Source organism: Scardinius erythrophthalmus, assembly GCF_964197995.2.
Source record: "Scardinius erythrophthalmus genome assembly, chromosome: 11".
Taxonomy (NCBI): Eukaryota; Metazoa; Chordata; class Actinopteri; order Cypriniformes; family Leuciscidae; genus Scardinius; species Scardinius erythrophthalmus.
Window position 1 is genome coordinate 30,282,777 of NC_138231.1, and position 26,990 is coordinate 30,309,766.

At 40.0% G+C, this 26,990-nt stretch overlaps 1 protein-coding gene across 1 annotated transcript; it reads left to right on the forward strand.

Moving 5' to 3' along the window:
- Window positions 1-410: 410 nt before the first annotated feature.
- oma1 (OMA1 zinc metallopeptidase) lies at window positions 411-25,798 on the forward strand. The gene is made up of 8 exons (XM_081379390.1): window positions 411-1,172; window positions 1,794-2,022; window positions 2,262-2,435; window positions 9,076-9,183; window positions 11,635-11,763; window positions 12,811-12,885; window positions 18,240-18,389; window positions 24,401-25,798. The coding sequence occupies exons 1-8, from the start codon at window positions 793-795 to the stop codon at window positions 24,662-24,664; spliced, it is 1,509 nt and encodes a 502-aa protein (XP_081235516.1). The 5' UTR covers window positions 411-792; the 3' UTR covers window positions 24,665-25,798.
- Window positions 25,799-26,990: the final 1,192 nt, after the last annotated feature.

Sequence of the window (26,990 nt, forward strand, 5' to 3'; positions counted from 1 at the left end):
CATTGGTTTGCATGTGTAATCCTAACATTTGTTACAATAATTATTACTCTCTGTTAACGTTGGTTAACACAACTGTTCATTGTTAGTTCATGCTAGCCAGGTCCATTAAAATAATATTAACGGATACAACTTTTGATTTTAATAATGCACGAGTAATAAATGCTGTAAAAGTATTTTTCATTGCTATTTCATGTTAACTAATGAAGAAAAAAATATTAACAGATGGAATCTTATTGTTTAAGTGTAACACCTACATCGTTTTTGGTATTGGTATAAAACATCGGACACAAAAGTGCTACTGAAATATAGAATTCTAAAACGAAACCAAAAATAACTTAGGTGTTTATCTTTATTTAGCGACCAGAAGACGATGGAAGGATTAATGACAGTAACTGTGACCTGTGATAGACGGGCGGAACCATGGCGAAGTGTTGCTGTTTGCGGGGGGAGTGTTTTAACCGTCGCAGTGAAGTACAAGTACGAAGAGGAGAAGAGTTTAGAGGGCTTCTAAAAACAGATACGCGTTTTAAATGATGAATGCGTATGATTAAGCAGGTGTAGCAATACAAGTCTAGCCATACTGAACGTTTTAGCGGTCTACTTAGTTTAATACCGCTCGATCAACGCACTTAAATGGACTTTTTCTGCTTCCTTGACTGTGTCATTGAAATTACTTTTGTGAATTTAACATGCATAATGAGCCCATAAACTGTCTCATTTGACCCCTGTAATAATTAAGTAAACAAGAGTAAAGATGAATGTTCAGTGAATTTTATAATAATATTTTAGGAGATGTATATTCGCCTGGTCAAGCTCGACATGTTGTCAATAAACCTGCTCCGGCTACACTCAATGATAAGATGTTGTGGACAGAGACACTTTCACTGCCGTCCATCACTCTTAGCCTCTGCTCGGACTCATCTGATGAGGACAAACTCATCTTCCTATCTGAAAGCAAGAGGATCTATCACTGTTTCTCCTTCGTGTCTCTGTCTGAGGTCAAGATTGAGACTAAACAGCAGTATAACAGCGTTCAGACCTCCAGTTCATCGAGTGATCGTTCAGTCGACTCGTGAGTTTCACAGCTCTGGCAGACTGAGAGCTGTACCTGCACCCTTGATGTGGCTGGTACTGAAGCCCCTGCAGAAGCTCATCGCCATCATACTGGGCAGGTGGGTGACTCTTAAATCCTCTCCTCCCGTACTGTACATTTTAATTTTTTATTTTAGTTACTTTAAATTAATAGGTTTTATCAATAAATAATCTAATATAAGCACATTCTTTCAACACAAATACAAAATAACCTTGTTAAATTAGCTCAAAATATCTCACATTTTGGGTGTTTCCGTCCTCTTGTGGGGAAAAAAATAATATAACATGATATTTCATGACTAGATGGCCTTATAGCTCTATATGGAGCGAATGAACTGTTCCCCTGGGTCCTAAATTCAGTTTTTCTCTTCAGTATGTATTCAGGTACATATAGACATTATAAAATCATGTTTTGGTTAAGTTTTTTATTAATTTACTTAAAACAATCTTTTGAACAGTTGTGAACATCACATGCACATTTGAACAACTTACAAAAATGCTTTAGCTTCACTTAACCTGCATAACATCCACCTAAAGTCCTTCTATACACATTTATGGTCCCCATAAATACTTGTCTTGACTTGGTTAGTAAATGGGGAGCGTATAGGTTATTGACACCAAAGTTCTTGGTTTTCTGTGAGGTAAGATAATATTTAATAAGAACTCTGATTCAGATTTCGTGTGTCTCTCTCGGTCTCTAGGAGCATCAGAAAATGGTGGATGGCCCTGCCGCCCAATAAAAAGCAGCTGTTTCGTGAATGGACATGGCGTCGACGCTGGCACTTGTTGGGAGCTGTGTCGGGACTGCTGTTCTTCATCTCTCTCCTTTTTCTCACCCACCTGGATGAATCTCCCATTACAGGCAGGACCCGACTGCTGTTGTTCAGCAAGGAGGCCTTCTTGGAACTGGCTCAGTCCACTGCAGAAGCGGTACGCCTGCTCAAGTCAGCACAACTTGTGTAGTCAGTTTACGTTTTGTATTCAATGCAGTTACTATGAATTTATGATCAACAATAATACTTCCAGAGCAATAGGTAAGTCTATTAGTGTATGCAAATGCTTGAAGTTGGTCCAAAAATGTTTGATTTTATTGTGCTTAGAATATCTCAAGTCATTTAATTTTATTTCATGGGCTCTTGCTCCTCTTTCTCCTTTATTCTGTCTCTCAGTATATGGAGGAGTTTAAAGATTCTCTGATTGCTCCATCGGACCCCAGGCACCAGGCGGTGGAGCTACTGGTTCAGACTCTGGTAAAGAGGAACAAGGATATTGCTGAGATGTCCGCTGTCCCCTGGACCGTCCACGTGGTTGACGGCCCACCCATCAACGCATTTGTTTTGCCAGTGAGTCATATCTGATAACATAATAACCAAATTGTTTGTCTAATAAATAAATCAACTCTATTCAATTTAAAGGGGTCATTGTTTTTTTATTTTTTATTTTTTTTTATTTTTCCACTTATAACTTTTTCTTCTGCCAATTTTTAAAAGCAACTCTCTGACTGCACAGAAAAACGTCCATCTCAGAGTTTGCATATACTGTATGTGCATATATACGAACATACACATATACATATGTAATATATATAAATGTAATACATCGCATCTAACTTAAACCTAATTGCATCTAACATAAATGTGTTAGTGAGGCCAGCAGGGGGTGCTCACCCTGTGGTCTGTGTGGGTCCTAACGCCCCAGTATAGTGACGGGGACACTATACTGCCAAAAGAGCACCGTCCTTCGGATGAGACGTTAAACCGAGGTCCTGACTCTCTGTGGTCATTAAAAATCCCAGGATGCCCTTCGAAAAAGAGTAGGGGTGTAACCCCGGCATCCTGGCCAAATTTGCCCCTTGGCCTCTATCCATCATGGCCTCCTAATCATCCCCATATACTGATTGGCTTCATCACTGTCTCCTCCACCAGTAAGCTGGTGTGTGGTGGGCGTTCTGGCGCAATATGGCTGCCGTCGCATCATCCAGGTGGATGCTGCACATCGGTGGTGGTTGAGGAGATTCCCCCCTTCTATGTAAAGCTCTTTGAGGTCTCAGATAAAGCGCTATATGAATGTAACGAATTATTAATTAATTATTATTATAAAAGTTTTAGTTTGTGTAAACTAAAACTTTTATGTTAGATGCGATTGTCACGATTAATTGATTTGACAGCACTAATAAATACACAAATAAATATAGAAATTCGGTAGCACTTTATTTTACAGTCCTGTTCCCCATGTACATACTATGTACTTTTTTATAGTAATTGCAATAACTGGGTAATAACCTCAAAAGAAACAATGAGGTTCATTCTTGTTATGCAGCATGTTTGAGCTTCTGCAAGAACCAATGAGGTTCATTCTTGTGTTACGCAGCACGTTTGAGCTTCAGCAAGAACCAATGAGGTTCATTCTCGTGTTACACAGCACGTTTGAGCTTCAGCAAGAACCAATGAGGTTCATTCTCGTGTTACGCAGCACGTTTGAGCTTCAGCAAGAACCAATGAGGTTCATTCTTGTGTTATGCAGCATGTTTGAGCTTTCTCAAGAACCAATGAGGTTCATTCTCGTGTTCCGCAGCACGTTTGAGCTTCAGCAAGAACCAATGAGGTTCATTCTCGTGTTCCGCAGCACGTTTGAGCTTTCTCAAGAACCAATGAGGTTCATTCTTGTGTTACACAGCACGTTTGAGCTTCAGCAAGAACCAATGAGGTTCATTCTTGTGTTACGCAGCACGTTTGAGCTTCAGCAAGAACCAATGAGGTTCATTCTTGTGTTATGCAGCATGTTTGAGCTTTCTCAAGAACCAATGAGGTTCATTCTCGTGTTCCGCAGCACGTTTGAGCTTCAGCAAGAACCAATGAGGTTCATTCTCGTGTTCCGCAGCACGTTTGAGCTTCAGCAAGAACCAATGAGGTTCATTCTCGTGTTCCGCAGCACGTTTGAGCTTTCTCAAGAACCAATGAGGTTCATTCTTGTGTTACACAGCACGTTTGAGCTTCAGCAAGAACCAATGAGGTTTATTCATGTGTTACGCAGCACGTTTGAGCTTCAGCAAGAACCAATGAGGTTCATTCTCGTGTTCCGCAGCACGTTTGAGCTTTCTCAAGAACCAATGAGGTTAATTTTTGTGTTACGCAGCACGTTTGAGCTTCTGCAAGAACCAATGAGGTTCATTCTGGTGTTACGCAGCACGTTTGAGCTTCTGCAAGAACCAATGAGGTTCATTATCATGTTACGCAGCATGTTTGAGCTTCAGCAAGAACCAATGAGGTTCATTCTTGTTACGCGGCACGTTTGAGCTTCAGCAAGAACCAATGAGGTTCATTCTTGTGTTATACAGCATGTTTGAGCTTTCTCAAGAACCAATGAGGTTCATTTTTGTGTTACGCAGCACGTTTGAGCTTCTGCAAGAACCAATGAGGTTCATTCTGGTGTTACGCAGCACGTTTGAGCTTCTGCAAGAACCAATGAGGTTCATTCTGGTGTTACGCAGCACGTTTGAGCTTCTGCAAGAACCAATGAGGTTCATTATCATGTTACGCAGCACGTTTGAGCTTCAGCAAGAACCAATGAGGTTCATTCTTGTTACGCGGCACGTTTAAGCTTCAGCAAGAACCAATGAGGTTCATTCTTGTGTTATGCAGCATGTTTGAGCTTTCTCAAGAACCAATGAGGTTCATTCTTGTGTTATGCAGCACGTTTGAGCTTCTGCAAGAACCAGTGAGGTTCATTCTTGTTACACAGCACGTTTGAGCTTCAGCAAGAACCAATGAGGTTCATTCTTGTGTTATGCAGCATGTTTGAGCTTTCTCAAGAACCAATGAGGTTCATTCTCGTGTTCCGCAGCACGTTTGAGCTTCTGCAAGAACCAGTGAGGTTCATTCTCGTGTTACGCAGCACGTTTGAGCTTCTGCAAGAACCAATGAGGTTCATTCTTGTGTTATGCAGCATGTTTGAGCTTTCTCAAGAACCAATGAGGTTCATTCTCGTGTTACGCAGCACGTTTGAGCTTCAGCAAGAACCAGTGAGGTTCATTCTTGTGTTACGCAGCACGTTTGAGCTTCTGCAAGAACCAATGAGGTTCATTCTCGTGTTACGCAGCACGTTTGAGCTTCTGCAAGAACCAGTGAGGTTCATTCTCGTGTTACGCAGCACGTTTGAGCTTCTGCAAGAACCAGTGAGGTTCATTCTTCTGTTACACAGCACGTTTGAGCTTCAGCAAGAACCAGTGAGGTTCATTCTTCTGTTACACAGCACGTTTGAGCTTCTGCAAGAACCAGTGAGGTTCATTCTCGTGTTCCGCAGCACGTTTGAGCTTCTGCAAGAACCAGTGAGGTTCATTCTCGTGTTACGCAGCACGTTTGAGCTTCTGCAAGAACCAATGAGGTTCATTCTTGTGTTATGCAGCATGTTTGAGCTTTCTCAAGAACCAATGAGGTTCATTCTCGTGTTACGCAGCACGTTTGAGCTTCAGCAAGAACCAGTGAGGTTCATTCTTGTGTTACGCAGCACGTTTGAGCTTCTGCAAGAACCAATGAGGTTCATTCTCGTGTTACGCAGCACGTTTGAGCTTCTGCAAGAACCAGTGAGGTTCATTCTCGTGTTACGCAGCACGTTTGAGCTTCTGCAAGAACCAGTGAGGTTCATTCTTCTGTTACACAGCACGTTTGAGCTTCAGCAAGAACCAGTGAGGTTCATTCTTCTGTTACACAGCACGTTTGAGCTTCTGCAAGAACCAGTGAGGTTCATTCTCGTGTTACGCAGCACGTTTGAGCTTCTGAAAGAACCAATGAGGTTCATTCATGTGTTACATAGCACGTTTGAGCTTCTGGAAGAACCAATGAGGTTCATTATCGTGTTACGCAGCACGTTTGAGCTTCAGCAAGAACCAATGAGGTTCATTCTTGTGTTACGCAGCACGTTTGAGCTTCTGAAAGAACCAATGAGGTTCATTCATGTGTTACATAGCACGTTTGAGCTTCTGGAAGAACCAATGAGGTTCATTATCGTGTTACGCAGCACGTTTGAGCTTCTGAAAGAACCAATGAGGTTCATTCATGTGTTACATAGCACGTTTGAGCTTCTGGAAGAACCAGTGAGGCTCATTCTCGTGTTATGCAGCACGTTTGAGCTTCAGCAAGAACCAATGAGGTTCATTATCGTGTTACGCAGCACATTCGAGCTTCTGGAAGAACCAATGAGGTTCATTCTTGTGTTACGCAGCACGTTTGAGCTTCTGCAAGAACCAATGAGGTTCATTATCGTGTTCCGCAGCACGTTCGAGCTTCTGGAAGAACCAATGAGGTACATTCTTCTGTTACGCAGCACTTTGAGCTTCAGCAAGAACCAGTGAGGCTCATTCTCGTGTTACGCAGCACGTTCGAGCTTCTGGAAGAACCAATGAGGTTCATTCTTCTGTTACGCAGCACTTTGAGCTTCAGCAAGAACCAGTGAGGTTCATTCTTGTGTTTTGCAGCATGTTTGAGCTTTCTCAAGAACCAATGAGGTTCATTCTCGTGTTACGCAGCACGTTTGAGCTTCTGCAAGAACCAATGAGGTTCATTATCGTGTTACGCAGCACGTTCGAGCTTCTGGAAGAACCAATGAGGTTCATTCTTGTGTTACGCAGCACGTTTGAGCTTCTGCAAGAACCAATGAGGTTCATTATCGTGTTACGCAGCACGTTTGAGCTTCTGGAAGAACCAATGAGGTTCATTCTTGTGTTACGCAGCACGTTTGAGCTTCTGCAAGAACCAATGAGGTTCATTATCATGTTACGCAGCACGTTCGAGCTTCTGGAAGAACCAATGAGGTTCATTCTTGTATTACGCAGCACGTTTGAGCTTCTGCAAGAACCAATGAGGTTCATTATCGTGTTACGCAGCACGTTTGAGCTTCAGCAAGAACCAATGAGGTTCATTCTTGTGTTACGCAGCACGTTTGAGCTTCAGCAAGAACCAATGAGGTTCATTCATGTGTTACGCTGCACGTTTGAGCTTCTGCAAGAACCAATGAGGTTCATTCTTGTGTTACGCAGCACGTTTGAGCTTCTGAAAGAACCAATGAGGTTCATTCATGTGTTACGCAGCACGTTTGAGCTTCAGCAAGAACCAATGAGGTTCATTCATGTGTTACGCTGCACGTTTGAGCTTCTGAAAGAACCGATGAGGTTCATTCTCGTGTTACGCAGCACGTTTGAGCTTCCGCAAGAACCAATGAGGTTCATTATCGTGTTACGCAGCACGTTCGAGCTTCAGCAAGAACCAATGAGGTTCATTCTTGTGTTACGCAGCACGTTTGAGCTTCAGCAAGAACCAATGAGGTTCATTCATGTGTTACGCTGCACGTTTGAGCTTCTGAAAGAACCAATGAGGCTAATTCTTGTTACGCTGCACGTTTGAGCTTCTGAAAGAACCAATGAGGTTCATTCTTGTGTTACGCAGCACGTTTGAGCTTCAGCAAGAACCAATGAGGTTCATTCATGTGTTATGCAGCACGTTTGAGCTTCAGCAAGAACCAATGAGGTTCATTCTTGTGTTACGCAGCACGTTTGAGCTTCAGCAAGAACCAATGAGGTTCATTCATGTGTTACGCTGCACGTTTGAGCTTCTGAAAGAACCAATGAGGCTGATTCTTGTGTTACGCTGCACGTTTGAGCTTCTGCAAGAACCAATGAGGTTCATTCATGTGTTACGCAGCACGTTTGAGCTTCAGCAAGAACCAATGAGGTTCATTCAAGTGTTACGCTGCACGTTTGAGCTTCTGAAAGAACCAATGAGGCTAATTCTTGTGTTACGCAGCACGTTTGAGCTTCAGGAAGAACCAATGAGGTTCATTATCGTGTTACGCAGCATGTTTGAGCTTCAGGAAGAACCAGTGAGGTTCATTATCGTGTTACGCAGCACGTTTGAGCTTCTGAAAGAACCAATGAGGTTCATTCATGTGTTACGCTGCACGTTTGAGCTTCTGAAAGAACCAATGAGGCTAATTCTTGTGTTACGCAGCACGTTTGAGCTTCAGCAAGAACCAATGAGGTTCATTCATGTGTTACGCTGCACGTTTGAGCTTCTGAAAGAACCAATGAGGCTAATTCTTGTGTTACGCTGCACGTTTGAGCTTCTGAAAGAACCAATGAGGTTCATTCATGTGTTACGCAGCACGTTTGAGCTTCAGCAAGAACCAATGAGGTTCATTCATGTGTTACGCAGCACGTTTGAGCTTCAGCAAGAACCAATGAGGTTCATTCATGTGTTATGCTGCACGTTTGAGCTTCTGAAAGAACCAATGAGGTTCATTCTTGTGTTACGCTGCACGTTTGAGCTTCTGCAAGAACCAGTGAGGTTCATTCTCGTGTTACGCAGCACGTTTGAGCTTCTGGAAGAACCAGTGAGGTTCATTATCGTGTTACGCAGCACGTTTGAGCTTCTGAAAGAACCAATGAGGTTCATTCATGTGTTACGCTGCACGTTTGAGCTTCTGAAAGAACCAATGAGGTTCATTCATGTGTTACGCTGCACGTTTGAGCTTCTGAAAGAACCAATGAGGTTCATTCTTGTGTTACGCTGCACGTTTGAGCTTCTGCAAGAACCAGTGAGGTTCATTCTCGTGTTACGCAGCACGTTTGAGCTTCTGGAAGAACCAGTGAGGTTCATTATCGTGTTACACAGCACGTTTGAGCTAAGAACCTTTGTGCAAGAACCTTTTAGAAGCATCGAAGTGGTAGTTGCGTAGCTGTCCATAGAAGGACATAAAGCTCTCAGATTTAATAAAAATATCTTAATTTGTGTTCCAAAGATGAATGAAAGTCTTATGGGTTTGGAACGACATGAGGGGTTTGATTAATGACAGATTTTTTTTATTTTTGGGTGAACTAACCTTTTAATTCACTGCACATGATTAAAGGACATCTTGAGACTGATGATTACTAGAGGAGAAAATGACTCTGATTTCACAGCTGGAATGATTGTGTGTGTGCATGGGTTTCAGAATGGAGAGATCTTCGTCTTCACAGGAATGCTGCAGGCTGTAGCAGACATTCATCAGCTGGTCTTTATACTGGGACATGAGATGGCTCACGCTCTGATTGGTCATGCCGTAAGTCCCCCTCACAGTCAGACCCCAGCACAAAAACACCCGATTGGACTTTTTTTTTGTTTGTAATTTTATCAGTAAATATTAATAAGCGTAATATTAATATCTGTAAGTAATCTCTCTCTTAGGGTCATTTTGATTTCAATTTAAATGTATATGAGTATTGCATGGTCTGCTATCTGCACACATTGTCAGATGGTTGTAGGGCCCTTGGACTGCTTCTGGTCTTTATAGTTTGGATCAAATTAAATTTGTACTTCCTTTGCTGTGTCTCTCAGCTTTTTTCTGGAAGTAAAACACCCTTCATTAGATTCAAGTGCTATCTTTATCTCTCTTTTGCGTGCGTCATGTTTGACTTTCATCTCTTCACTTGGTTTAAATGAAGAGAAGTAGGCGTCCTGTCTCAGAGGCACTAAGCACTGTTAAGGGTTCGGTTTAAAGAGATGTTTTAGTTTCAGAGCTGTTGCATCACTGCATGCTTTTGGGTCTGGTTAGAGTGAAGGAGCTTAGCACTCATATGAGGGCTAACATGGCTGTGAAAAACTAAATTGATTCTGTGACACTGAACATTCCCTTTATTGGGGCCAAGCTCACATTATTAGATTATAAGTGTGTTTCCTTAGTTATTTTAAGTCAGCAACAAGCTGACACTCTTATGAGACTCCTTCTGACTTGTTGCAGATACTACAAACTAGGGGTGCACCGAAATTTCGGTCGCCGAAATTTTCGGCCGAAAATACCATTATCGGTTTCGGGCCGAAATAAAAAAAACTGCCGAAAACGTAAACCGAAAGTGAATGCCACCCGCCCCTCCCATCCGTGCGCAAGCGCTTAGGTTTCACTCACGGTCGAGCTGTTATCACGCGTCTGCCTATCAAAGATTAAGCATGTCAGAGGGCTGTCACTTATTGCACAAGCGATCAGACCAACCAACACATGTTTCGAAAACGAAAATAGGGAACGGCCTTCTCTCGGAGCGCGTCCAGCTCGTCACGATACGCCCGCGGCGAACGCACGTCACACAGCAACTGCAGGTTCTGACACACACACACACACACACACACACACACACACACACACACACACACACACTCACAAAATAGCCTATTTATGTATAATATAGCGCATAATAAATGTAGCCTTCAGTAATGTTTTTCATTGATGTTATGGCAGTCCACATTGCTGACTTGTGTGCGTCTCAAGCACTGTCTTTACGTTCGTCCTAATGCCTGTTTAGTTGTCCGTGGATTTGCCTATGTTGAAAACGCATCAACGCCAAATATAGGCAATTTACTAACGATTCAATGAACACTTATGTCTCAAAAATCGAACAGGATTTTTTTCACAAAAGTGACAGCCCTATACGTGAGGACACCAAAGTTGCAATATGTAACATTTGTTCTGCAAAAATCTCCAAAATTGTGGATTTTTTTTTTTGCTCAACTTTTAAAAAACTATTTTATTTAATGGAACATAAAACTTGAAGGATAATATTATTTGGTATTATTATTTATATTTATTGTTAAAATATTGTATGTTTTGTTATGTAACTGTTAATAAAAGTTTGATTATTATATTGTGATTTTTCATTGATCCATTAATTTCAAGCAATTTAAATATATATATAAAATGTATAAGTTTTTTAAAAGAAGCCATTTTCGGCTTCAGTTTCGGTTTTCGGCCAAGTGCATCCTAAATTTTCGGTTTCGGTTTCGGCCCAGAATTTTCATTTCGGTGCATCACTACTACAAACCTGCATGCACACTGTAATCAACGATTATTTTATTCTTGGATCGTAGCTACAGTTGAGAGGAAAAACAATCTCGGTATAATTGATGCACGTGATTTCTTTCTGTTCAGCAAAGGATAATTAAATAAATACTCAAAAAAATTAAAAAATATCCCATATTTGTGAGGACCACACTGAGATTTAAGTTTCATAGTCATTAAAAATTGTATCTAAAAGAGCAGCATAGACATTTAATAAAAATAAACCAGTTATGTTTAAAAGAATAATAATGAGGTGAAAAAAATGACATATGGGTTTAAGAGTGAAGAAAGTGAAAACCATATATTTTAATGCAAGTAAGCTATATTAATAGGTTAAAAAAGGTATGCGACTTTATGCCCATGCAGATGACATAATTACATAACAAATCTGCTTTGCAGCATGTACCTGACCACTTTTGGACATATAGTATCTGTTGCCCTTCTTTCAGTAGAATGGGTATTGTAATTACAATTTAGTGTGATTTATTATGTCTCTCGTCTTTAAATTGCTTGTTTCTTTTTCTTTGTTTTTCTACATTGTTCCTAATTGGGCATGCTGTCAGAGAATGGGCTGCTAAGCAAGAGTAAAAATGGTTCTTAACACCAAAATTCAAACAAATTAGCATAAACAACAGAATCAACAAAGACAGAAAAGCCTGTATTGAATTTCTTTCTCTTTCTTAGGCAGAGCAGGCCAGTTTGTCTCACGTGGTGGACCTGCTGTCTGTCGTCCTGCTAACGGCGATCTGGGCCATATGTCCTCGGGACAGTTTAGCTCTGCTGGGCCAGTGGATTCAGGGCAAACTAGTGCAGGTGACAGTTGACCTTGTGATCTCTGTTTTACCCTTTTTCAATTGATTCCTAATCTGCCTTCATTCCACATGTTTTCACTGAAGTAAAGATGGTCTTGAATCAGAGATGTTCACAGCTAATCAAGACACTTCATTTTGAGTCTGTTTGAAATAAAAAGATTTTTCCCCCCTCTGTTGAACACAAAAGAAGATATTTTGAAGAATATGGGTAACTAAACAGTTTTTTGGTCCCCACTGACTTCCATAGTAGGAATAAAAAAACGACGAAAGTCAATGGTGCCCCAAAACTGTTTGGTTACGGACATTCTTCAAAATATCTTCTTTCGTGTTTAACAGAGGAAAGAAATTCATACACGTTTGGAACAACATGAGGATGAGAAAATGATGACAGACTTTTCATTTTTGGGTGAACTATCCCTTAAGACATTGATGGGACTCTGTTTACATTGGGTTTGTCCATTAACGATGCAAACACTCCTTAAATATTGATTCTAAAATCCCTAAAAGACCCTTTTAAACAACAATTATACTCCTCCACTCGAGCTCAAAGTAACCTTCTCAAGTACTCTCTCACCACCATTATAAAACAATAACAATATCTCAGAGGAGATCTTATTTGGGTTTCTAAGGACTTCAATTTGAGGTTAGTTTAAATTCAGCTACATCTATTTGTCTTCTAAATGGATATTGAATTAGCATTTTCTGGATCACTGTGAGGCATAAAACAAAGGGCCACTTTCAATTTAATTGTACTTGAGGTTTTTTATGGTGTTTTTCTTCTAAGATACCATGTACTATCCTACTCTTTTTATGTGGAAATTTTCATCCCTTTTCTTTCCTTGTTTTCCCATCTTCTTTGCCTATTATATTTAAAATAAATTACATTTTAATGGTTGGGCTTTTTATCTCCTAGTCATTTTGTTCTCCAAATATGGTTCACTTTATTCTGTCCATCTTCCTCTGTTTACCCAATATAACTCCTGTGTGCGCTGTCAGAATAGCTCATTTAACTGCATATTCTCTCTCATTTTCTCTGTCTGTGTTGTAGTTCTTATTTGACCGGCCCTTCAGTCGTAAGCTGGAGGCAGAGGCGGACCAGGTTGGGCTACAGCTGGCTGCCAAGGTACTGCAGATATTATCAGATTCTGTACACAGTCTTCTTGTAGCAACACCAAGCTTTTGGTTCAATTCCAAGGGAACGCATACTGATAAAATGTCTACATAAAATGCACTGTAAGTTCTGTTTCACAGTGTAAGCAGCTTATATGTTTATTCAGGTTTCTGAATGTACAGTGCGTGCATAAGCAGCGCAGTGCTGTGTAGCAGAAGTGCAGCTGCAAGTAGACTTTCGGTGTTAAGCCTATTTTTGCACCTTGTAACTGATCTTGTTTGGGGGAAAAAAACTGTCTGTCAGGCTTAGTGAAAATTCTATGAATTGACACAGACAACACTTTCTTTTCAGTGAATCAGACTAAATCAAGATGATTCATGCAGTTTATAGCTCAGTGTTATTTTAGTCATCTTTATATACTTTATAAATATTTTGAATTAGCTTTTTCAATTTTTAATTAATTTCAACTTTAGTTTTTGTTGTCTAAATAGCTTGAATTTTTATTTCGGTTTTAGTAACTTCAGTACTTTAAATTAAATGTATTCATTAAAGGGGTCATATAATGGTACATGCACTTTTACAAGTTGATTGTACTGAAATGTGTGTTGGCAGTGCCTGTACACAACCATCATAAAATGATATAAATCCATCCAGTGTTTTTTTTTTAAATCTTCTTATATGTTTCCCCCTCTCCTGAATCAAGCTGTTCGATTTTGTGATGTCACAAAATCGACGCCCCTCCTACAATGGTTGATTGACAGCAGCGTTTCAACACAGACCCGCCCTCGCGCGCGAGCTGTCAATCATAGTCCGCGCCAACCGGCGCGTTCATTGCTGATAGCTGGAGCACTGAGTAGAATGGCGTCTAAGCAGTTGTGGTGTTCTTGGGTGTAATGGTAATAATGAACACAGCAGTCATTTTGATGTTCCAAAATCCGTACAGCTGAAGACGCAGTGGCTGAGTTTGTTTTCGAAGGGAATTCCCCTCGATCAGCGTCAATGCTTTCATGTTTGCGCGAATCATTTCACCAGACTGCTTTACAAACGAGGGTCAGTATAAAGCTGGTTTTGCTAAGAAGCTGCTCCTGAAAAAAGGATTGGTACCAACTATTCGTGTTCCTGCTGCACCTCCAGAAGAAGTGAGTGAATGTAACGTTTTATTAACCTTTATATTAATCTTTATATTAATCTTTGCAAATCGCTTGCTGCACGCTTCACGATGAATGCGGCTATTTTTACACTCAGGGTACATTATGGCATGTTTTCTATGTATGACGTTCTCAATATAATTCATAATCCCACGTTTATAATACACAACGCGTTATGGTTATTGTGTTAAATTGTGTTACAAACGGTGCACCAAGCGGCAACCTCCCCGTCTCTCTCTTGAAACCAACACGGAAGTGAGTTAAACTGCAGTTCATCGACTGGCCGCTTGGCCTGGCTGCAGAAGTGAGTCAAATCTGTATCTCCCCCATGTAAAAATTACCAACTTTACAGCAGAAAAAAATATGTTTACAGCCTGGATCTCTATGTGGCTTTGGTCTATACAGCTAATTTTGCCCTTCATAACAACTGTGAGGGGGGTGAATTATTTTATAACTTGTCCGTTTAGTTGATTAATATTTAAATTTAAGGGTGTGGCCAAGCCACTTGAGTGACAGATGGATTGCCGCTGTCAGTGCTAGCCGTTTGTCTGCTGTTACTAGCCGTCACTTCACCTCAGCAAATGTTAGCTGCTGAACTTGCCATCTCTGCAGTGTTTGTGCTTTTTTTCGGGATTATTATTTCATACAATTTAATACTTGGGTAACGTTACAAAGCCCACGTCTTTGGATTCCGTCGTTATCGTTCGAGAGAACAACCAGCGCTGTATTTCAGTTGTTTTCCTCTGTGAACATGCACTAATGGATGTCTGACAATTTCGTTGCTTTTTGGAGTTTTCAAATTTAAAACGTCAATAAATGCTCGTTCGTTCTGCTCTCACGGAACAGATGGATTATAATATGCTTATGTAAGTTACCGTCAGATGAAATCATGCAGGCGTCGGCGCTTTCTCCGTCCATGCAATAAATGCATATGAATGAGCGCGGATTTTCTAGCGCATTTACTTGCACTTCAAAGGCAATATGGTTTAACGGTTTAACCCATTTGAGAGACGGCCAACATCAGAATTTAAAATGGACTGAATAAGCTCTCTACGAACTTGAGCGATGCCGCGCTGACGGACCATGAAAGAGTGACGGACATGTATGCACATAAATCACTGTCACACACAAACACTCTCGAAGTAATACACAGTCTCACTTGTAGCCATGTCTTTTAACTATTATAATATTTCGAAGGGCAAAAATAGGAACGTTTAATTGGCTTTACATCATCAGCTAATTCGATCACGTCGAGCTAGGTGATTTCAGATAGCCAGGCTCCTCAGCTCCACTCACGCCCCGCCTGTTTGTCTATTTTCTGTTATCCGGGAGTGACGCAAGGCCAAGATGGCGACGGCCGGCTCCGCCCACTTTAGGCTTCAAAAATGCTCTTCAGAAACCTACGGATGACGTCACGGACACTACGTCCATATTTTTTTACAGTCTATGCGGTGCACGCACAGAACAGAGGGGCGGGGTGAGCAAAGCTCATTATCATTTAAAGACACATGCACTTAAACGGCGTGCTGAAACAGAGCTGTTTTTGACCAGGTAAAATTAGTGTTTTCTTACAATACTAATGAGAATTTTTAATTGAAGTATATTACAAACTTTTGATTTAGACCCTAAAGAATCATATTAGCTTGTACAAAAATGACATTATATGACCCCTTTAATTAAGTTTAGGTCTTCCATCTAATATTTATAGTTTATTTTATTTTAGCTCTAATTCAATTACTGAAAACAATTTTTAATAGTTTGTTTTAGTTAACAATAACCGCACTGTTATATCTATGCTTTGGCATTAGGTTTAGTTTAATGTAGAGCATGTACATTAATTGGCATTTAAAGCATAAAAAAAGAAAAGATTTTCCTCCCCGCACATAAATTTGATTGCATGGTGATTATGTTTGTTGCAGTTAAATCTGATTCATTCCAAAACTGTTGTGTGTGTGTGTGTGGTGGGAAACAGGCCTAAGCCGCATTGGTGCCTGACAAATGTAAATAAAAATTGAATGTGATAAATGATTTGTAAGATGTTTTGTTATATATGTTTTTTTTCTTTGGTTATTTTTACACCTGGTATTAAGAAGCGTTTTCGTCAACCCGATCACAAGAGGGTGTAAACGGTGACTGCATCCGAAAACGTAGGCAGTGACTTGTTGCCTCGCTGCCCTGTCAGGCAATGACTTGCAGGCAGCGTTTGCGCACAAAGGTTCCTCACAAAACTGAATTTCGGACAGAATTCTGAGGCAGTGCTACAGCAAAATAGAGCAAGCTTTAGTGAAAACTAAGTCAAAATTTAATGACTACAATAGTAATTTCTCGCTAGAAATGACATAAGTGAAAAACGTTGATCAAAAATGTACATTACACACAAAATGATGACTAACTTTCAGATGTCTTCATCCTTTATTTTTCTTTATTTTTCTAGCTCAACTGTCACAGACAGCACAGGATTACACATTTGACCGGATTGCTTTCATGTGGTCGAATGTATTCGAACGGCCACAAAAGACCACCTGACCTAATGCGTAAGCATTATGGGAAGCGCGCTAGCCAGACAGGATTTAAACTTTGTCAGCTGAGGACCTAAATTTGGTTGGAAGTCAAATAATGTACTGTACCAAGCACAATGTTCTCTCACCATTCCTGATTTCTAACACTTGATTTTGCGTCTGTCAGAGCAGAAATGAAAGCTGCTGCTCTCTGTATGTTTTTCCGTCATCTCCGGGCGCATTCATATGTAAATTGCAAAAACGCATCTTAATACCAGATGTAAACAGGGCCTTATACAGTATTACATGCCTGACTTAAATTATAAATAATGTAACTTTTGAAGTCATTCTTAGGAATTAAACACCCTACGCCATTCTGAATTTACTTATGATGACTAGTAAACTGGATAAATTAAAACCCTGAGACACAATTCAGGGGAACCTAGCCTGGTTAAAACCAGACCATTCTCAGTAGTAACTGAGATATGGTCTGGCAAAGCTCCTTTAATAACTAATTTCCAAAGGGGCGTCACCAACGGACGTCGCTCAAATGCCTCTGGGCGCAATTGGATAGACCTAAAACTCCTAAAACCAATCAGAGATCGTCATGTGTAAAGCCATATGCTGCGTCCCAATTCGCTTATGTTACACTCTATTTTTTTACAGTCTATGGTTAAACTACGCCATATGTACTCTTTTTGTGAAGAAAATGTATTTACTTTTGAATGTGTAGCAAAAAAGTAGGCAACTTTGGGACATACTACTTCGTCATCTTTATCGGACGGATCTGTCGCGTGCATCCCGTCATGTAAACTGCCCTGTCAATCATCTTGTCACAGTTAAAATCCTCTATTAAATCTAATTTAATTTCCTACCGTTTCGGAGAGAAATGTAGTAGCACGTTCATCTGCCAGTGGGTCTTTCATGGAGACTGTCCTCATGTGTTTGCAATTTGAACATAATAATGCGTTTAAAAGTTGGTGTGCTTCACCAACGGACGTCGGAGTGGACTTCGCTCAAATGCCTCTGGATAGGCTAGACCTAAAACCAATCAGAGCGATCGTCATGTGTAAAGCCCGCCTCAACGTTTCTGATTGGTGCCTTGATTTCTCGGCATGGGGAAATGGACTTTAATGAGCTCTTTGCCAGACTTACTTGCAGAGCAAATCTAAATTTGCCGGAAGTTGTGTGGGTTTTCCCAGGCTAAGGGGAACCTGCTGTATATTAGTAATTTATAGCCGTAGTATCCTACATGACCTCTAGATGGCACTGTTTCTTTACAAACTGCTTCATGGAAGCGTTTCTCTGCATGTGGCAATGGTCTGATTCACGTTGTAGTGCTCTTCCTGTCAGCATGTCTCCAGATCCCATGCTTGGCATCATTATGGAGAAACAGTCAATTCCCTTCTATCTCTTATAGTAGTAATAACGGGCCGCCTGCTGCTCGTAAATGTGCCTAGATGCGGCCTGCCACAGCCGGCTCGGTGAAGGACACAGGCATGTTGCATGGCTAGCTCCACTCAGTCATGATTCATGCTGTCCGTGAGCCAGCCTGCTCTCGGCTTTAGCTCCAGCTAATGACGTTGTCCAGAGCTCTGAGCGCCCGTCGGGTTGTGTGCGTGTCATCTCCCTGTTTGCGTCCTTTGATGATGGCAGGGCTTTAACATGCCAGAAAAGCATCTCTTTATGTGTATTTGAGATTTGTGTGTGTTTCTGACAGGCGTGTGCTGATGTGAGGGCGGCCACAGTGTTTTGGCAGCAGATGGAGATCTATGATCAGTTGAGTGGCCAACCAACCATCCCCGAATGGCTGTCCACACACCCTTCCCACCAAAACCGTGTCAGACAGCTGGACCGCCTTGTTCCTGAGGTAAAGCACACAAAAGCAAATACATGCATCATTAGACATTAGTATACAGGTTTATATGAGTGAAACCTTTTCACACAAATGCTAAACCATAACATGTACATCAGTATTAAATTTATGGTGGTATTTAAATTGATCTAAGAATAAAGAACCGTTAAAGCCATGGCCTAGCATACTTATTCTCAACCATGCTAAGCTTTGGCACCCATGCACCATTTCCCAGTTGCATGCTCAATCCCATTTCCCTGTCCTTCCTTGTAATTTCCAATCTTCTCTAAAAAAGTGGCAAACGTATGGACTGTGAGGACCAAAAGTACCAGTTAAAGTACCACATAAAAGGAAAAATCAATTATCAGTGTATTGATCAGAAAATGTAAATAATAGGGCTGTGAATAGATTAAAATTTGAATGCTTAATTTTACAATCAATCGCACACTTAACGTTAAATTAAGCATACACCGTTTACAAATTCATTTTGTCATCATTTACTATATCCATAAAAGTAAACCATCAGATTGAAGGATGATTCTCACAAAACGGTGTTTTCCGCAAGCTTTTTTCTTGGTAAATTTAGTTTTCTTTCTAAAAAAGGACACCAAATAACTAAATGATATGTTACTCGCGGTAAGTCAAGGAAACAAGGAATTCAATCAATAAGACTAACAGTGTTGAGCTATATATAACAGTGATTAGTTTTCTGTTTATAAAAGTATCCAAATAGTTTCCCACCTGTCTCATAAAACACATAATATATTGAAGCGTCTTTGGTGTTTTCATGGTTTATACGGAAGTAAAACTGGAAATCAAGGGTAACGCGAATATGACGAAGTAATGACACTGGTTAAATTGCTATGGATTTAAATGTTGGAAGCATTTTGGATAATGTAAGTACACAAGTCAACAAAATATGTAACATTGTTTTAGTGTTTTTTGAGTAATTTAATCCAAAAATCTTACATATTGTGTTTTTAAGTGTTATGTACAACGTCAGCACTGCATGAACTCCTCAAATTTGTGTAAAACCTGATGATCAGGTTCTCCATCCTGATTTGAGATGATCCAAAGAGCATCTTCAGCTTTAATAGAACCAAGGAAATAGCTACGGAAAGCTCTAAGAAAGACTATTGTTTAGTTATGTGATAAGATTGTTTATATCACTGGGGTTTTCAATACTACTAACGCACAAGTGGAGAGCTGTTTTCTGTATTTAACTTAAGGAATACGTCCTGGGTACTTTGTTCTCTTGATTTAAAGAGTACCCATCAGAAACACGCACCGTAGGGCTCGCAGACACGTCTGAAATCCAGACTACACCATAGCTAACAAGACGTCTGGAGACCTCTGCTCTGGAGCAAACTCCACCTTCTACACACATGCCTTAGACCAAGATTCATTATGGAAATGAACAAATAAATGCTCTACTGCTGGAGGGGAAAACCAAACACAAAGGCCTGGAGGATCCATGAAACTCAACATTCATATGGTGGAATCCTTAGATCAGTACCATCAGCCACAGAAGAGAGCCTTCATAATTGATTGAGGCTAAATAATTCATGTGAGCTGTTATACGGTACATCAAGATATATAGTGCAATGCATGACAGTGATTTGTTGGAGCGTGAATTGAACTCCATCAAGATCTTATGCTTGATTCTGAACAACTGCAATTTCCTCTCATAAAAAAAAAAATGTCAGCAGTCAATCTAGGGATCTAGGCAATGGAATAAATGCCCCTCCAAAACTCTGCCTTGTCAACCCAATCAGTTTTTAGAGTTAATCAGTTTTTTTGCGATTTGTGCATTGATTACAAACAATCTGAGGCAGTTTGCTTGAGCGGTTTGATGAAGGGCTGTAGAATGCCCCAGCCAATCAAAAAATAACATCAGAAAATTGAAGTATTTTTCTTTTGTAAGCTGAAAGTAACAGCGCAGCGCGTTATACACTCACGAGGCACTTCAGTCTGTTGTGGAAGAGCAGAGGCTGACAATCACACGAGCCAAAACGGGCAGAAATATTTGCAAGCTATCAAGGTGCGAATTACAGGGATATCTTAATGAATCTCTTCATATTTACTTGTAAATCTGAATATACATTTCTATTGCTAGGACTCATTTTAAAGTGTCATTTGGCCGAAAATGGGTCACACAATTTTAATACCTGAGCAGTTCGCTATAAACATTGCTTATTTAAGAATGTGCATTTATTGCATGGATGGAGCAAGAATATAATGTAGTGTATAAAATGCATATGCATAGTTCTGTTGAAACCTTGTCCTCTTTGGCTTGCTGTTAACTGAATGTATGATGTAAACTACAGTGAGGAAAATAAGTATTTGAACACCCTGCTATTTTGCAAGTTCTCCCACTTGGAAATCATGGAGGGGTCTGAAATTGTCATCGTATGTGCATGTCCACTGTGAGAGACATAATCTAAAAAACAAAATCCAGAAATCACAATATATGATTTTTTAACTATTTATTTGTATGATACAGCTGCAAATAAGTATTTGAACACCTGTCTATCAGCTAGAATTCTGACCCTCAAAGACAACATGTAGAATGCAACAGGACATTTCTAAATGGTTAGTCGATTAATTTATGTAGCTTATGTGTAGTTATCTTCTAGTCATTGATTAGCATATTCTGTCTTGATCATCTATAAATCGTGTTCCCGGGGGCGGGGTTTATGTAAATTCTAGGGTTTATGATGTCACTAACCCAGGAGGAATGTTGTGTAGTCCCTACCAGCCGTTTGTTGTAGTCCTTAAAAAGCAATTTCTTTAAAATAAAATATATCCCTTTGCTTTGAACTTTGAGCATCGTAACTTTGCTTCTGTTGTTTTTGCTCAAACAGCAACATTACACACTAACTGAAGTTAGAAAAGTGAAATCATAATTAACCACCCCTTTAAATATCTGATGTTAGGCAACAGATGGAAAATTATAAATCACTTTCACACTTTTAAGAGTCTTCACCTACTATAAAATGATGAAATATTTGCAATTTGTAATATGTTGCTTGCAAAAACATCCCCTCACAATTCACAGCTACGGCCATCAACAGAGAAAGGCAGATGGTGTAGTTACAGCATCCACCGGCAAGGGCAAAATGGATGATGCCAACCCTTAACCACTTGCTTTAAACAGAGAGCTCAGGTTAACATACTGTTAATCAAGTAAACTGTATACTGTAGAACAGTACAGTCAATGTGTGAATTTTAGTGGCATGCAGGGGCCTTACTTGACCTTGAGCTTGAACTCTTAACAGTCCTGCCTGCATACTCACAGACTCCAAACACATAAGCAACAGATGGCCAGGACACTAATTGTCCATCAACTGTAATGCGTGTGTGTTTCTGCTGTTGAGTGGAAGCTATTACTCCTTTGGGAAGTTATTTTAAAACGCCCTCCATCTCTCTATATTCTCACCCTCTTTAACCTGAGCCAATGGAGAGTCGTCCTCCATGTTCTCTCTAATGAGAATTACTGTGTGTGTGTCTTGTCTTCTGGTGCCTGTTACAGGTGAATTTTCAAAATACCCCACAGATATTTTTATATAGCTTGTTAAAGTTGTCCCTTTTTGAGGGTGAGTAAAAACGCACCGTTTTTGAGTCTGTCTCTTTAAATGCAAATGAGCTGCTGCTCCCAGCACAGGGGGCGGAGCTACAACAGCTTGTGTCCTTTTACCTCACACAGACATGCACTGAAAATGTAAAAAACTTTTAGCCTTTTATGTTCAAACCAAAGCTCAAGTCGAAACTCGAAGTGACAACATGTAGACAACATTTCTGAATGGTTAGTTGGTGAATTTATGTAGCTTATGTGTAGTTATCTTCTAGTCATTGATTAGTATATTCTGTCTTGATAATCTATAAATGGCATTCCCGGGGGCGGGGTTTATGTAAATTTTAGGGTTCATGATGTCACTGGCCCGGGAGGAATGTCGTGTAGTCCCTACCAGCTATTTGTTGTAGTCCTTAAAAAGCTATTTCTTTAAAAGAAAATATCTCACTTTGCTTTGAACTTTGAGCGTCGTAACTTTGCAGATGTTGTTTATGCTCAAACAGCAATATTACACACTGAAGGGTTAAAATTTAAGAATCTATTTCAGATATGCTTCCTTGCATAACATCACAGTGAAGAATACTGATTTTAGCTTTTAAGGTTAAGATCTCAGCAAAGTTGTAATTCCTGTTTTCTTTAATGGCTCTTCAAGCCCCAGTTTCACTCAGACTGATGGGATTAGCACACGAATGATTCACTGAGAATCTCACCTTTTGTTACCTTAACCTGTATACTCATTTACATGCTTTGTTTGAATTTGTCTCCACCCCCAAAAGTCCCTCCTCCTAAAATGCCTATAAGATAACATGTAAAGTTATGTTAGATCAGATCATGTTGGAAGTTTCTACAGCCGCGTACAGAGGAGTTCTCAATAAAGAATAACTTCAGTTGAACGCGATCCCGACTGTCTCACTGGTCTCTGCTTTGAAGAAAGAAAAACTTTACAACAACACTAACTAAAGTTAAAAAAGTGAAATCATAATCAACCACCACTTTAAAGACTTTCACATCAGTGTGAAAGATGACAGATTTATAATTGCATTTTTGTTTAATTGGATTTGTATTAAAATAATAGTATATACATTTGTGTGTATATGTTACACATGTTATTTGGTATGATTATTTAATTTTATATTATAATAATAATGTAAATTATATATTATTTTATGTTTATCATACATATTTAAAATATATTTATATTTATAATTTATTCAACCTGGTTTCATCCTTTACTGGCATTGAAGCTAAATTCCTTCACGAACAAAGAAAGAAATAGAAAAAATTGAAATCTTTGAGAATGAAAATATTCTGAAAACGGTTTAGTGTACTAAATGATTTAGTGTACCAAGTATACTAGATGTACATTAACAGAAATCTTTTTCTTCTTTGTTTTAATCTGTAAAATAGTCAGTACTTTTTACTTTTATAGAATGCATCTGCTTTTTAAAACTTAAAGTGTTCTGTGTCACTTTGGTCGTAAGTATATGCTACTGATGTGTCCCTCTTGGGTAATTGTTTTCAAGCTTTATTCCAGCCACTCTTTCATCGAGTGACATTTGTTTTGTAAAGTTTCCCTAATGGCCTGGTTCTCAAACATTGCAGTGTTGCTTAAAACTGCCTGTCTTCCTGGATTGAGTGTGTATTTAGCAGCCCAGTTTGATATGTTCTCCCTTGGGCCGATGGTTTAGAAATTGAATAATAAGTTAACTAGAAAATTCTTTGTTAAGTGTCCTTTGTGCTAGTGCTGGTTGTTTATGTTTCAAGAGGCATTATTGATCTAGTGTTATGAGGGCTGTTTCTTCATCACCCGTAATGGAGGTCAGAGGTTATAGTTCAGGGGTCACAGACAGAAAACAAATCAGTCTTTGTAAACGCATGTGGATGTATTTAATGTGGGATATCCTTTTCAATGTTCATCCATCCATCCATCCATCCATCCATCCATCCATCCATCCAATAACTACTTTAAACCATCCATCCGTATTTTATATCACTATTTCCATCATTCCATTTCTTCGAATAACTATTCCAATTTGATGTCACTATTTCAATCCATCTATCCATCCATCTATCTATTTTTTTAATAACTTTTCCAGTCAATCCATCTAGATATCGTATCCATCCATCCATCCATCTATACATCCATCCATCCATCCATCCATCCATCCATCCATCCATCCATCCATCCATCCATCCATCCATCCATCCATCCATCCATCCATCCATCCATCCATCCATCCATCCATCCATCCATCCATCCATCCATCCATCCATCCATCCATCCATCCATCCATCGAGATTTGCTTAAAACTCTTTCCCATCCATCCATATTTCTTATCACTACACTGTCCGTCCGTCCCGTCTCCTGGGTGGAGATGAGGAGATGGTTGGTTTGTAGGTCAAAGCTCAAATCCATCTGTATTAATCTGTGTCATTCTCTGTGTCGTTATAGGCTCTGGAGCTCCGTGCACGCTGTGACTGTCCCGCCCTCCCCGAAGTTGACCCCCGTGTTGTTTTTTACAAGAGCGTTCAATTGCTTCTAGACAAAATTGAAAAACAAGAGCTGATGGAAAAAGAGGAAAAGATTGAGAAAGAGAGAGTTGGAGTCATGTTGCCACTCCCTCAAACCCATCCCGTCCCGGCTCAGGGGTCTCCGCCTCAGCTGGGGGGAGTGCTGGCCACATCCGCTTTGCCACAAACTCTGCTTAGTAAATGAGACTTGATGAAATGTGACTGACCGGGACAAATTCAAGCTTTCCTTTTCAGTTCTCTTTTTCAAGTCCATTGGCTCTGAACAAGGCCTGAGAGTATCGTCGGATAGAACTGGACAGTTTTTATTTTGAAATCCATTACACTAGTTGTCACTTTAATAAACATTTGATGCCTACGTCAACTGCTGTGTTAATAGTCTGTGAGATTATTTGGAATAGGCATATGTACATCATTGTTGTGTGATGCTTGAGTTTATGCCCTCAATTTAAGTATCCGCTGCAGTGCGTTCGTGTTAATAATGGAGCAATTGTAAATAGGGAATTTAATTATGTTATTAGCATAAGACCCCTGTGAAGTTGAATGCATTATGGTGTATAGTGCATTATTCATCAAACATCTGCCTTTGCTTTAATGTCCCCTATAGGTTCTATGCTGTGATATAACTCTGCTGTATAGCAGGCAGCTAATGTCACTGATTTTAAAGCTGCATGGAGCTGTGGACACGCTTCATTTTTTAGAGGATTTGTCAATGGCCAGCTGACGCCAAATTAGCCCAATGCTTGCGTTGCGTTCTTAAATGCACTGTGTATGAAGGCTATGGATGTAAAGAATATGTGACCGAAATTACACTCAAGATAAATGAATTTCACTTAGCAATGGTACATTTTTCAGCACCTTACAAAGTGTTTTGAAGTGAATGATATTTGCTTTAATAAGTATACATTGTTATATAATTGCGGAATTCAAGAATTGATTGGCCCAAATCTGAATAAGGGTTTGCAGTGAATTATGGAGGGCTACTTCTCACATGAAATACCACCGGCATCCACTTTTGAAGAGGCTTTTTGTTCCAGAACTGGAGGTGAGTTCACCCTCAAGAGCATCTCATTGTATTCCTGTGGTAATGTTTCCTTTTCAATTCTGTGTTATTAACTGACTTTTTCCTATTTGTTAAATTAACATTATCAAATATGAAATTACTGTTTTTGCTGCTGGCAATGTTTCAGAAAGACTGCATTACTTTCAACTGTAGCCTTAGACAATTATGTACAAATTGTGTTGAGCACTGATTTTGAGGGTATGTTGCATTTCTACCTGGTTTGCATGATGATTCCTTTAAATTGTTTGCTTTAATCATATTCAGTCATCTTTATCTGATTTTAATTATTATTTAATGTGTACTTGCATTCAAAGGCAGGGCATAAAACATCTAAGCAAGCAGACATAAAGCCAGCCAATCTGCTGCTGCTGCTTCCTTCCCTAGAGGCCACTTTTTATAGAGTGATGTACCCGTAAAGTGCAACATGTTTCTGTCTGTCAGACAAATGTGACGCTGCACTCTGGGCCTCTAACGAGGGAAAATGTGGGAGGACAAAAGCACCATATCGAAGAAAAAGAGTGATGCATTTGCTCTTACTGGGCAGATTTTTGAGCAGATGGCTATATTTGTCCTCTCAGCCGCCCACTAGTTATTTCCATACAGACTGGGGAAGACCTCTCGCTAAGAGATGCCACATTGGTGTTGAATTTATCTCTGTATGTCTACATTTTATACATTTTTGGTCTGGTTGGGCTTTTCCACAGCAGAAGAGCCACTGATGCTACACATAGAGTTTGAGAGTTTGCAAGGAGAAATGGTGCATGTCATGCACCATGGACCAAGTATGGTATCCCAAAATGAGACGATCTTAGTCAATTTTAAGATTCTTGACCACCAACAAACAAGCTATATTACATAAAACAGCTTGACCACCTTTAACTGGTGACCTGGTTCTTCCGGCCGAACCCTCGACCAAAATAGACTACAACAGTGGATCCATTCTAGTCAAGTCAACAAGAGCTTCTCCACCACTGTGGACCCAAACAAACAAGCCATCGCAGTGTATAAAGAATCCAGAACACCTTAAGCTGGTGTGACCAGGTTTTCTCAGCAGGCCCCTTGAGCAGCCAGTTGGTAGCAATTTGAAGCAATTATGAGCATCTCAACCACCATGGACCAGCAACAAACTGTCTACCACCTTAAGCTGGTCTGATCTGGCTTTTCCAGAGAGACTTCTGACCTTGACCAAGATGGTTTAGTACCTCACCCAGTAGACTATCTTGGTCAAGGTGGTAAGAGATTAACAATCACCAACAAGCCAGCTACCATGTTCCATAAAACAGCTTGACCACCTTAAGATAGTATGAGTGAGATTTACAGCAGGACCAGGTCTAGTAATATACCTCAGCTAGTTGATTGACCATCCTGGACAAGCAATTATGAGCTTCTCAACCAAAATGAACAAACGATAAACTAGCTGACACTTAAGCTGGTCTGGCCTGGCTTTCCA

Excerpts from the sequence above, each read along its gene's own strand:
- oma1 (XM_081379390.1), top strand. The coding sequence starts at position 793 with ATGTATATTCGCCTGGTCAAGCTCGACATGTTGTCAATAAACCTGCTC. Across the intron at positions 1,173-1,793 it reads ATCGCCATCATACTGGGCAG|GAGCATCAGAAAATGGTGGA; the intron begins GTGGGTGACTCT and ends CTCGGTCTCTAG. Across the intron at positions 9,184-11,634 it reads ACGCTCTGATTGGTCATGCC|GCAGAGCAGGCCAGTTTGTC; the intron begins GTAAGTCCCCCT and ends TCTCTTTCTTAG.